The sequence below is a fragment of the Bemisia tabaci genome, chromosome 2 (assembly GCF_918797505.1).
Source record: "Bemisia tabaci chromosome 2, PGI_BMITA_v3".
In the NCBI taxonomy this organism is placed as follows: domain Eukaryota; kingdom Metazoa; phylum Arthropoda; class Insecta; order Hemiptera; family Aleyrodidae; genus Bemisia; species Bemisia tabaci.
The window spans coordinates 60,417,435-60,430,166 of NC_092794.1; the positions used below are offsets into that span (position 1 = coordinate 60,417,435).

General features: G+C 40.6%; 1 protein-coding gene across 1 annotated transcript in view; it reads left to right on the plus strand.

Moving 5' to 3' along the window:
• Positions 1-1,991: 1,991 nt before the first annotated feature.
• Positions 1,992-12,732, plus strand: part of ckn (CRK like proto-oncogene, adaptor protein) — a 283,105-nt gene continuing 272,364 nt past the window's right edge. The window contains exon 1 of the mRNA XM_072295983.1: positions 1,992-2,861. Coding sequence (XP_072152084.1) covers positions 2,828-2,861 — 34 coding nt within the window. The 5' untranslated portion in view covers positions 1,992-2,827. The remainder of the gene's footprint in view (positions 2,862-12,732) is intronic.

A 12,732-nucleotide genomic window follows, 5' to 3' on the forward strand; every position in this document is an offset into this window, starting at 1 on the left:
CAGGAGGTCCCGGGTTCGATTCCCAGCTAGGCGACCCGAGTCTCAAACAACGGTCGTCTTGGGCTGGCACATGGTAGGGACCGAGGGGGGAAGGGCTCTAACTGGAAGCGCAAGGATTACCACTTGTGTGGTATTTGAAGCCAAAAAAAAAAAACCTGAAGTGGGTTTTTCTGAATTTTCTAATACTTTTCGGAATTTTAATTGTGGTTTTTAGCATAAATTACAAAAGAATCAATGTACCACACATACTGGAAATTTTTAACAGTTGCCTGGAGGTAGAAATAGTTGGGAGAAGCTTTTACTCCGTTGGCCCGAAAAAATCGGACCTTCTAATAGACCCGCAGGGAGGGAGGGGGGGGGGGGGGTTGTCAGAGACAAGCTGAGGTAAAATTCGAGTTCATGCAGTGACTCTAAATTTATGATGGCGTACCTAAGGAGGGTCTCGGAACATTTCTAAAACTACTTAGAACCAGAAAAACGTTTATTCAATACATTTCCCATGAAGTTTGTCTCAAAACTACTAGATTCGGTCCTTGACATTTTTTGAAGAGGGCCAACCAGAATTGTGGGGGGGGGGGGGGCAGTTCCGCCCATGCTTATCCACTCATAGACGTCTAGTACCTACACGAGAAAATTAAATAAGGTTTCGTGCAATTTTCAGAAATTCTAAAACTTCAAGACATTGGGGGAAGTACGAGTATAGACTTAATTCAACATCAACTTTCTCAGATCAAAATTGTCAATATTCATGAGTTGGAATATATCTTCTGAAATGAATTCAAAATACCGCTCTACAATAATCGAGGTATTTTTCGGAAAAAGGGCGTATGATGAGGCTTGCAATGCTGCTAAGATAGTGCAATTTTTTATAGCGTTTAGGTACGGCAGCTGAAATTCATTTGCAGTTGACATACTCCCTCACAATAGTTAGGAAAAATTCGGAGTAAATTCAGAAAAAAATTCATAGCAGGTTAAAAGTCACTTGTACAATTAGAGAACTACATTGCACAATCTCAACAGCATGGAAGTCACATGCGCTTTTTTATCGAAAAATGCTTTAATTATTATTGTCATTGTCAAAAAAAGTTGAAAAGATATCAATTTTTTAACCTTTCGACATAAGTATCTCATTGATCTCATGAAGTATTTAAAGCGCGTTTTTAACTATGTCAGATCGACATTTCACGAGTTCCCACGCAAAACCGTGCTAACGAAAACACCGTATGACCATTCAAATGCTGCTAAATGTCCCTCGAAGAAGTGCGTATTTTTAAAGATAGGTAGCAATTTTTTGGCGGCACGGGCACACGGGAAAGATCAGGTCAATTCGAACGCCCCAAAAGCGACTTTTTCCTCTCTCTTGTTCCTTCTCTCAGCCCCCCCCCCCCCCCCTCATATCAAGGTGAAACTCTAAAAATGCGTATCTCAGTTGCGGTGTTTCAAAATTTCCGCTCCTATTTCATTTTTTAAAAAGAGGCCGAACATACATCATGACTTGAATTTCTCACATCAAATTTTTCATAAAGACAAGAAAAATCATCGAAAAAATTGACAGTCAGTAATTTTCCAAGCACCAAGGAAATCAAGCATGCCAGAACGTCGCAAACGAAGATACACATTTCTGCAGTCCATCAAAACGGGGTGTGGAAATTTCCGCATCATTGCATTTTGCTTACATAATCTGCCGGCTCGGCCGAAAAGATTTTTGAGGAGTGGAAAGTGAGAGGAGATTGCGAAAAGGATTCGTCCATCTCTACGTGGGGGGTGGACTGACCGGACGTCTCTCTGTCTGAAATCGAGCGGTACGCTTTTTATCAGTTCTCGAAGGAATAGAAACCCGAAAATCAAAAGCTAGCGCGACAGAACGACGCCAATTTCGAACAGGATGCAGTCTGTCGAAGGTACCCTTGCGTGCGCCAATCAGAATCAGTCTCGATCGGGCGACGCTACTCCTCCGGGCCCCCCACCCCATGCAAATCATGCCCTGAGGATCCGCACTTTTCCGTCAGCGATCGTCCCATTCGGTTGTAATCTCGCGTCCGGTCGGAGTGACTCCCTCGTGGTTTCAGGTGATTTTCCTTTTATTAAAAGTTTTAAGACTCTTAGAACTCTTCGAATGTGTCTCGTTACCTCGTCTGTTGTGCAAAAACTCTTTGGTGTATGCCAAATTGATCGTGTGAAGTAATTAGCCTCTTGAATTGAGTCCTTCATCGTCTCGAAGTAGGTACCTCGTGCTCGGCGTTTGAGCAAATTGATTGCTAATGGACACCCACAATTTCCATCGATTCTCGTAGTTTCACATGATTTTCTTGTTTCCGGCGTTTATTTTCGCTGTGTGTCTCGGTACCTCGTGTGTTTCGCGTAAATTCTTCGGCGATGTAAGCGTATACAAACTATCGTGTGTGTTCGGTAATTTGTCACTTGGATTGGACAATGGCCGTCGCTGAGAGGCCTTCTGTTTCACGAAATTCATTGCCGAAATCGTGTCCGGCGATTGAGGGAACTGAACCCCGAAACTTTCATCGAATTTCGTCGTTTCCAATGTTTCGAATTGACATCTATGTGAACTTCTCCATTTCACCATGAACTTACTCGCGCGTGTTTTCCGTTTTCTTCACTCCAGCGACCTGTTGTGCGGCGACATTTCGGGAGTCCGAGTGATTTCGTCCCTCCGTGTGTCGGTGTGTGCGTGTGTGTTTCCGAGCAATCCAGCATATTATCGGCTTCGCGCTTTGAGTGTCTGCGTCTCCTTCTCACTCTACTTCGATTAATTTCGTGCCTATCATTCGGAGGAGTCTCATATCCTGGTCACACTTAGCTCCCTTTGATGCGTATGTATTTTGGCGTTGGTCTGGATTCAGGTTAGATCTAGCACATACTTATCTTACTTCGATTCTGCTCAGATTTGGTGTCATGTTTGCAAAATTGTACGTAACTCATATTTTACTCTCATTATGTTTTCTGTCCTCTTCCTCCTCTCTTTTTCCATTCTTGCTTATGTACTTCTCTCTCATTATTGTGCCTCATTTTCACAGTACCTATACTCCCGTAACAGTCAAAAGCAAGTACTTAGGGACAAATCTTGCTGTCATGTTTTCCTTAGCTAGTTACGTATAATTCTGCTTCACTTAGCAACATTTGTCATCCCTCTTTTTTAGGCCAGAAATTTCTTGTGTAGTACTGTACACCCATACACACCCAGTATAGGTAATTAATGAGAAAATTATTTTTAGGTGTTAGAGTTAAACACAATTCAATGAATTATATTCATAGAAATTATCTGCCGAAATATCTGGAATTATTTAAGCACCTCTTTTAGCCCATATTTCTAAGATGTAAAAGTCATATATTGCTTCAATCTGAATTAAGTAATCAGTTAAAAATTCCAGCGACAACTGGACTAGGCTCGGAAGAGCGGACTGTATGTGTGAGGATGAGAGGTTTCCAGACTTCTGATTAAACTGCCTTGAGTCAAAGTCTGTATACTCTCTGATTTTACAGGTGGAAATTTCTCAGGATTTTCTTTATTTCAGCTTATTCTTAGTCAGCAATAGTGACTGTATTCGTTAGGATGAGAGGTTTCCAGACTTCTGATTAAACTGCCTTGAGTCAAAGTCTGTATACCCTCTGATTTTACAGGTGGAAATTTCTCAGGATTTTCTTTATTTCAGCTTATTCTTAGTCAGCAATAGTGACTGTATTCGTTAGGATGAGAGGTTTCTAGACTTTTGATTAAACTGCCTTGAGTCAAAGTCTGCATACTCTCTAATTTTACAGGTGGAAATTTTTCAGGATTTTCTTTATTTCAGCTTAATCCTAGTCAGCAATAGTGTTTTCTGCCTCATGCCTTTACATTATCTCCTTGAAGTCTATGAATATTTTAATTGAAGGTTCCAAGTAGATTTTCTATAAACCTGTAAATAAAATGCGTAGGGAACCTCCCCCTCCCAAGTATGGCAAAACAGTCTTCCCTAGAGGTTCCTTGCAGTCGATAAATATTAAAATTGAAAGTTCCTAGTAGGTATTCTGGGCACCCGTAATTAAAATGTGTAGGTACACCCCCCCCCCCCCCCAAATTTTGTACAATAGTCTCCCGAAGAGGTAGTCTCTCCATAATTTAAAGTAGCTTTCATACATTGTTTGCATTTTCTCATTTCATCGCATTTATGAAGACCGGGAAAAGTTTGAGATTGTTCGAATCTTCATGGGCAGAGTTAATCCTTAGGTTCATTTTCAACATTTAATAGCTAATTTGAATTTTCTCTTTCGTCGACTCAGCCCGTTAGATGAAATTGCAGAGAGAAGAAAAGGATAAATGAAAGACAGGGAGCGAGCATCCCTTGAAAGTCGCAAGAACTTGAAGTGCGCTTATCTACAGCCTTTGGTGTGAGAGAGAGCCTCAAAGTGCATCTCGGAGGGATTAAAAATTCCAAGATTTCCCGGAAAAAACCCTCCGAAAATTCTCTCTGTGCTGAAAAGACCCCCCCCCCCCACCCAGAAATCTGATGTAGGTACACCTATGTTCACACGTTTCCTGAAAATTTTCAATTAGATTTTCTCTGAAAATTGAGAAGATGTCAAGAGGGTCACTTCAACATAATTGGGGGGAGGGAGAGGTTGTTCGGAGGCGGTGAAATTTGCCGCTAAAAAAAAATCTCCGACAGTTATCAAATAATGCCAAAAATTTCTCTTTCAGGAGGGAGGAATTTTTTTCCCCCTTAATTGCTCTAGCCAAATGATCCTCTTGAAAAGTTTGAGTTACTCCTAAATGATGTTAGAATTAATGATTCTTAGGTCAAGAGTAGTCACCCCCAACCCCGCCCGCACGAATTGATAAAATTATTAAGTATCAAAATTATTCTTTGCTGGCGGAAGAAAAAATTAATTCCGCCCGAAAAATCTGTTCAAGAGAGAGATAGAGAGGATTTTCGTTAGGTCCGAATGCATGCCAGTGTGATAGTTTTGGCGCGAAGAGGGCAGATAGGAATTGGCGGGAACTTAGGTAAATTCACTCCGTTCACAATCAGCAGCTCACGCCAGTGCCCACCCAGACACCGGATGCCAGGTTACGCACACAGACGCACCTTTCTAGGAATTCTTTCAGGCTCCGAGGATTTCAGCAGGTAGATCTAGACATTCAGCCCCTCACCCTACCTCGGCGAATCGTTTGTTCATAGTTTGCCGATAACACATTGGTTTTCCCCAGCTCAACCTCACTTTCCGTCTTCACAGGGTCAGATAAGAAGCGTCGAATACCTCTCACCAACCCCCCCCCCCCCCCCCGGCCACTTTCCACCTTCCCCCTTCTCACTCTCTCCCTCGCTCCTTCCTTTTTCTTGTTTCTTTTTTTTCTCTCTTTCCTTCTTTGCTCTGTTCTTTTCTTTCCGTATCTTATTTAAGCATGAGTGTAACTATTTTTGAAAAATCTAACCTTTGAATTAATTTATCAACTGTAGTTCTTGCATGTGTTAGGGATTTTCGATTTACGTACTTGTTCTTACTTAAGGTGATTCGACGGTTGCCATATTTTGTGTCAGAGCGACGCGCGATATTTCGCATCAATTCGTTCCATAATTTCAGCTATCTATTTATTTTTTTCGAATTTTGAGATCGCACTTCTGTTGCCATGAGACTGAAGAATTCATGTACCAAATTTACCACAAAATTACAACGTATCGTAGGCAGGATTTTGTAGCGGAAAAATATCGCATTCGATACTAATATCGAAATTGCACTCGACTGCGATATTTTTCCTCTACAAAACCCTGCCTTCGATACGTTGAATTTTTTTGTTAAATTTGGTACTTACATGAATTTTTCAGTCTCATGACAACAGAAGTGCGATCTCAAAATTCAAAAAAAAAATAACAAGTTGCTGAAATTACGGAACGAATTGATGCGATTTACCGCACGTCGCTCTGACATAAAACATAGCAACCGTCGAATCACCTTGAGATTTCGAGAGAAACACGCTGGTTCCACTAGTTTTCTCTAAAATCAATTCTCAAGCTCAAACAAAGTTCTCTAAGTTGAGGCCGTCGTAGAGGGGATATCCCACGCTGCCCAGAGAGTCCTCCTCTGTATCCAGTTAAATTTTCCATGCAAAGATAGGTTGCAAATGCATTAGCAGGGTTGCCGTTTTGTTTGGGGACTCCATAGTTGGAACCACGGCAATCTTGCGAATGTATTTGCCCCCTATCTTTGCATTGAGAGTTTGACTGGATATGGAGATGGATTCTCAGGGTAGCGTGAGATATCCTCTCCATTACGGCTTCAACTTCGAGAGCTTTTTTTGAGCTTGGGAATTGATCATAGAGAAAACCAAGGGCGCCATAGTGTTCCTCACAAAATTTTACGCGCAATAAGATGACTTTATCGAGATTAAGAGTGGATGAATGTTGATCCCTCCCGCGTGGATGTTGTCTTAGAAGGGGGTGGTGGGGAGCAGGGACTGAGGGTGAGTGGTTTGTTTGACGGTCGGGTGGGCAGTCGGTCGAACCATCTGTCGATCGCTTTTTCCCCGGAAAAAGCTTTCGAGAGATCGTTCGACCTATACTGCCCATCTGACGGTTTGACAAACTGTGTGTGCATGTGGTTTGTTGGACGGTCGGGTGGGCAGTCGGTCGAACTTTTTGTCGATCGCTTTTTCCCCGGAAAAAGCTTTCGAGAGATAGTTTGACCTATACTGTTCATCTGACGGTCTGACAAACGGTGAGTGCATGTGGTTTGTTTGACGGTCGGTTGGAGAGTCGGTCGAACGATTTGTCGAAAGCTTTTTCCCCGGAAAAAGCTTTCGAGAGACCGTTCGACTTACTGTCCATTTGATGGTCAAACAAACGGTGAGTGCTTGTGGTTTGTTGGACGGTCGGGTGGGCAGTCGGTCGAACGATTTGTCGATTGCTTTTTCCCCGGATAAAGCTTTCGAGAAATCGTTCGACCTATACTGTCCATATGACGGTCTGACAAACCGCGAGGCCTCACCCAGCTCTCGTCGCATCATCAGGTTACGATCAGAAACTCCCATCATTGTGTGGTCAGCGATGACTTCATTTTGACGGGAGTGTGCTCGTAACCTGTTGATGCAACGAGCGCTTTTCATGATGGTGAGCTGGGAGGCCGTTTTCATTTTTTATACCATCCACCTTGGGCGGGCAGACCTGCCGTCGGGGCAAAGTCTGCGATCGAACTCCCGCCGACGCTGGCCAGCGGTCGTCGCGTTGGGCTGTCACAGCTGTGATTTGCACGCCGGTTCGGTTTTCGTTCCGGACGATCCGGAACGGAATCCGGACCCAACGGAACTTTTCTGGGGCCGAATGCACCTCTCACCCTTTACTAAGGCACCAAATGATACTTTCATAATAACTCTGCATCCGACTTTGTGTCTCGTGGTTTAAGATGTCACACCTGTTTCCTAAAGAAAAAAAGTGACGACTCACTGCGTCACGCGGTAAACGTAGGTTTGCAGTTTCTCGAATTTGTACTTCTGAACGCGAGATGCAATGAACCGATTATTTTCCAAATTACGTTAGCGCCAAAATAGCGAATGCAAGAACAAGAAAAACTGTTTTATTCGCTTTCTTGACAATCTTCGAATTCCAAAAAATGAGTGTTCCTGTAGAAGGCTATTTTGAAATCGGACATGATTGATAACATCAGAGAGAACGAAGAAAAAACAACCCCTTCGTCAAAGGTCATTAACAAAAAGTCTATCAATGCTCGAGAGAAATTCTCTACTTTTGAATGTGGAATAGATTTAATAACGTCCTTACGACTTCCTTTTTCTCTACACTTTTATTTTGTGTCAATCATTTTTCTCATCTTTGACGTAGAGTTAATATTTGATTCTTCCATTTGTATTTTGTTTTAAATTATTTGATATGAATTATTTACGTGATTTGGAAAATAATCGGTTCAAATGAGTCCTAAGTTGGATGCAGCTCATGGGAAAAATGGTTTTTTAAAACATTTTATTGAATTTGTCTCCTTATTTAGAGATTGATTTTTACATAATTATGTACAATTTTTTTATTACTGCTACTATTACTACTACTACTTCTACTGCAGCATCTACTACTATTACTTTACTGAGTCTTAATCAGGGCCGCCCAGAAGGGGGGGGGGAGGGAGGTGGGCAAACTGGTCTTCTAATCTTGGGGCCCGGGGTCGAAGTGGCTCAAAATTGTGAGGTAAGGTACCGGAGCAATTTGTTCATCCGTCTCTGGACCTTTTGAGTAAGCACAATTTTTGCGTACTAACCAAGTTTGGGTCCTCACTTGCAGTCTTACGAGCCCCTCTGATGCATCTATTCTCTTAATTCTTGGAAGCCATATTCAGCAATTAGAGCTATCGAAAAGGTTTGAAATAATTTACATCGAGTAAGCTAAAAAATGCATCTATTTTACCTTCAATTTCAAAAATTCACCGGGGGAGCCTCCCGGACCTTCCCTTTGTTAGGCGGTGGTTGCCCCCACCCAAGTTGCCCGTCACTTCAATTTGTCCCGGGTCCCATCTCGTGTTTTGGCGGCCCTGCTTTCCTTACTCTGAGACTCGACCTTCTTTTATCTTACCGGTAGTGGAGAATTTGCAGGTATCAAAAATTTGATAAATTTCACACGAAAGAGGAACCTACTGACCGAACTAAGCACGAGAATACCCTTGGTTCTTAAATTGACCAGTTTTTGGATGAGATATGACTATCAGATGGCCCATCTGCTAAAATTATTGTGTTTAGATGGGAATTGCCGCCTGGCACCGTCACCAAGCGTTAAATTTTTCACTTATAAATCTCGTTTTCAACAATTTCCCATATAATAATAAATGATAAAAATTACTATGAGCTCCGCTCATTAAGCACTCTTAGTTGAAGCAACGAAATTTTTTCGTGCAAATTCTCCAGGCCACTGTGAACGTTCCGGAAACGTTTGCTACATAGATTTTTCCCGCTACTTATTTTCTATTTCCCGGAACTTGATTTCCTGGGGAAATATTGGTCCCTACAATCAAAGAAGCGGTTTAATTAAAAATGAATGTCATAGTTTTTAAATGCAACTCATCTTTCAAGCCGCATACTCTCGTGATATCCATCTAACAAGTCGTCGAGAATGAATGAGGTGACTGAAGTATCGCTCCTCTGTATCATCACAATTATTTTTCATTCTACGAGAATTTTTAAGTTTTTTCAAACTTTAGAGTTGTCTGCCACCCTCTCAAATAAATTCCTTATCATAGATTCAAGTTCAAGACAACTTATTGGGTTCGCCATTTTTCTGGAACTTGACCAATGACTTGTTAAACTTTCAGTTCATATTTTTTTGCTTCTTGTAAGTACTGTCCACCGAAGAGTCTCTTAGTACTACGCATTTCCTGAAAACGTCTACCTGCTAGTTTGGATCAATATATAGACAAGTTTGATTTTGCCACTTTAATTTTTGCTAATTTAATAGCGCGATAGAAAAATGTACATGAACATATAGTTAGAATAAAGTTAGTAACTCATGTAGGTAACATACTTCTAATTTTAATGCGGAATTCCTTTCTTTTTTTAAAAAAAGTAACTCAATCAATCAGTTTAAATTGATTTGAGCATTGAGAGATGATAGCTACTTGAAACTTTTCACCAATGATCTTGAGTTGAATCAGTGAGATCGAAAACACACCAACTCGGTAACTCAGAAATGCTCAATTTTCATCAAAGACTGTTAATCTTTATAAAGGTCATTGAAGTTAGCTCATCTGTTCCAACTTGGACCTTTAAAATGTCCTTAATTGCTTGCATTTCGGCACCGTAAATATTTTCTGAGACTAATTTCTACATCCACTGTGCAGTTTAGTGTGTGTCTTGATTACTTTCATTTTTCCGAGTTGGTGTGTTTTCGTTCTAACTGACTCAGTTGTAGGACAGGGAGCGTTCATAAGTTACGTAACGCATTTTTCCGGCATTTTTGACCCCCCCCCCCCCCTCCTTCCCTCAGTAATGATTTATAACGCAACCACGGACCTCCTTAGTCATCACGTAACTCTTGCTGTATGACAGGTACTCCTTTAATATCCCAAAGATTGTGAGAGATTGTTGAATATATCGCTGTAGGTATAATTGAATTTTTTGAGAAGGTAGTGTGACAAATAACCGTGAAGAATGGAGAATGATACATTTCGGATTCTCTGTGTTTTTAACCAACTGAGAGGGTTACGTAACGCTGGCACTGACCCCCCTCCCCCTTGTAACACAGCGTAACGCAAGCTCATAACCCCCTCTCCCATACAGTTACGAAATGAATAAACGCTCACAAAGACTGTAAAATTTCTTGAGGAATAGTTGTATCACACCGATGTGCGTCCTGATGCTTAATGGACGTTCACTATATGGACTTCAATATATATGAGTTTAAGGAAAGCATAGATAAGCGGAATATTGTCAAACTTAAAAAAATTGAACTTAAACACCTTGAGGCACAAAGAAGGTGGAAAAAATCCCGAGTACTTAGTATCATTCAAGGTCGCCCATGTTTCATTTTGTTTTTTTAAAATAAGAGAAGAGAAAAGCTTCCATCTTTGATCACTCGGATGGTTTTGATTTCGATCAACTGTCGTTTTATTGCCTTGAACCCAATTTACGATTTAGGATGTAAATATTAGTAAACTTACTAAGTCATTCCTTTTATCAAGGAAACAAGAGTCACAAATTAAGGAGAATCAGAATTTTGCTCCTAGAAATATTGGTAAAATGGCTATAAGTTCATCTTTTTATCAAGGAAAAATGAATAAAAAATGTAGGAAAATCAGCATTTTCCCCCCTCATATCTTTTCATTGTAGACAGGGACATTCCTTGGTAATTGTTCGACTTGCTAGCCACCTTTAGTTTCAGCCGCCTTTAACTTTTGGTCACGCGTCTTCTTACGCTCAAAGTTTTCCAGGTTACTATAAAGTATTTCGTGTCATCGGTGTCTGCGCTTTTGTTCTGTCAATGGTTTAATACGAATCAGGAATTTTATTTCAAACTTAGTTCTACAAAATTGCATCATGAAACTAGACTCTTTGCGAGGTTTCTTGCGTTTGGAACTCACTTAGTTTAGTATTAAGTTTGAACTTAATTGGCGGGAATAATTATTATTAGAGTATATTTTATATGGATATAAGTTATTAATGATAGACATCCTTAATTTTGAACATGACTTTTAAGCCTAGGAATCTAAACAAACATAGATTGGCTGTCGATTTGACAGATTGTAGTTTTTTGGGGTTTACGTTAATATCGTTGGTTTTCTAGACTTTCAAATCTGAGAAGTTTGAAACTAAAAAATGTACTCCCTTATTCCCTGTCCTCCTCGTTCTCAATTCGGAAGGCGTTTCCGTTGTTTAGAAATCATAAAAGCATGAGCGGAACTTACATAAGATCGGATATTGTGTAATTTGATAGTGAGAACAGCTCAGAATTGCTCCTGAGACGACTCCATTTTTCAAAATCTTGCGGGGGAGGCCCCCAGATCCTCTTTAAAGCTCGAGAAATCCCCCGAGCTTCTCTATAGATCTGCGGAATCCCACCCATTCTCCATGGCGGGGTGTTTTTTAAGGCCCCTTGACTTCCCTAGACGAGGTATCCTTTTGCAAACCCCCCCCCCCCCCCCCAGCAAAATGTTCCCACTCCAGCCCATGTTTAGCAACTCTAATGTTTGTCAGGATCCTCTCGGTGCTAGCAACTCTTTTAGTTAATCGACGCCTCGCTGTCAAAAATTATTGCAACTCAGTCTGCAAGAAAATTACTCTAGTCATATAATCGTGTTACATTACACCGTTGTTGGTAATCGTAATGTAACTGACATTATGCGTGAATAGACTCTTAATTTTTTTTAAGTCTTGCGTTTTATTCCGACATGGCAAGCCTGACACTGACTTAGACGCCTAATTTTCCTCGACAAGTTTTCGCTCTGCGAATAATGCAAACATCAGGTATAAGTATGTTTTTTCTGTGCTTATACTCAAACGCGGTTGTTAAAATATCAAGAGGAATGTAGAGTAGACGGCAGGCAAGTAATGCAAATGGAAACGTTCAAACAAGTTTCGTATGGTGATGATGAATTTCTCCGCCGCGGTGCGGCATTACTGAAACTGATTATGTTTATGATTTTAAAATATGTGTGCAATGTTTATAATGTATGATTTTAACTGAAGTATCGATGAAAACTTGCAAAAAATTTATTTCTTCCACTTGAAATAAAAATGCGTCAATGTTGTAAATTAAGTAACGCATGTTGTACGTTCTGTTATTCGCGCATTCAGTGAAGGTTGATAACTGCGCTTCTAATTGGACTGCATTTTGAAATTTGGAACTATAAATTCTGGCTTTTCTGGAAAAACACTTATGTGCATAGGGAAACTAATGGCACATACGTTGTTTTTAAACTGGGCTAGAATTTATAGTTCCAAATTGCAAAATGTAGTCCAATTGTAAGCTAATTTTTCCCATCTGCAGCGTTTAAGGGTTACTTTCTCCAGCTTTAATCAACTTTAATTTTTTTTGTCAGATAGCTGGCCTTTTTTTCTTTGTTTTCTTCTTCTGATGTGAAACACCTTTGAATTAAAATTTGCCGGAATTTTGGTCAAAACTGGTCGCAACCTGGCGCAGTACATAGACATACCTAAATTAAAATTTGATCATGTTTTAGACGTAATTTATGCGAGTAATGTTTCGAGTTCAGAATGAGCTAAGGACAAGGGATTAGTCTTATAATGAT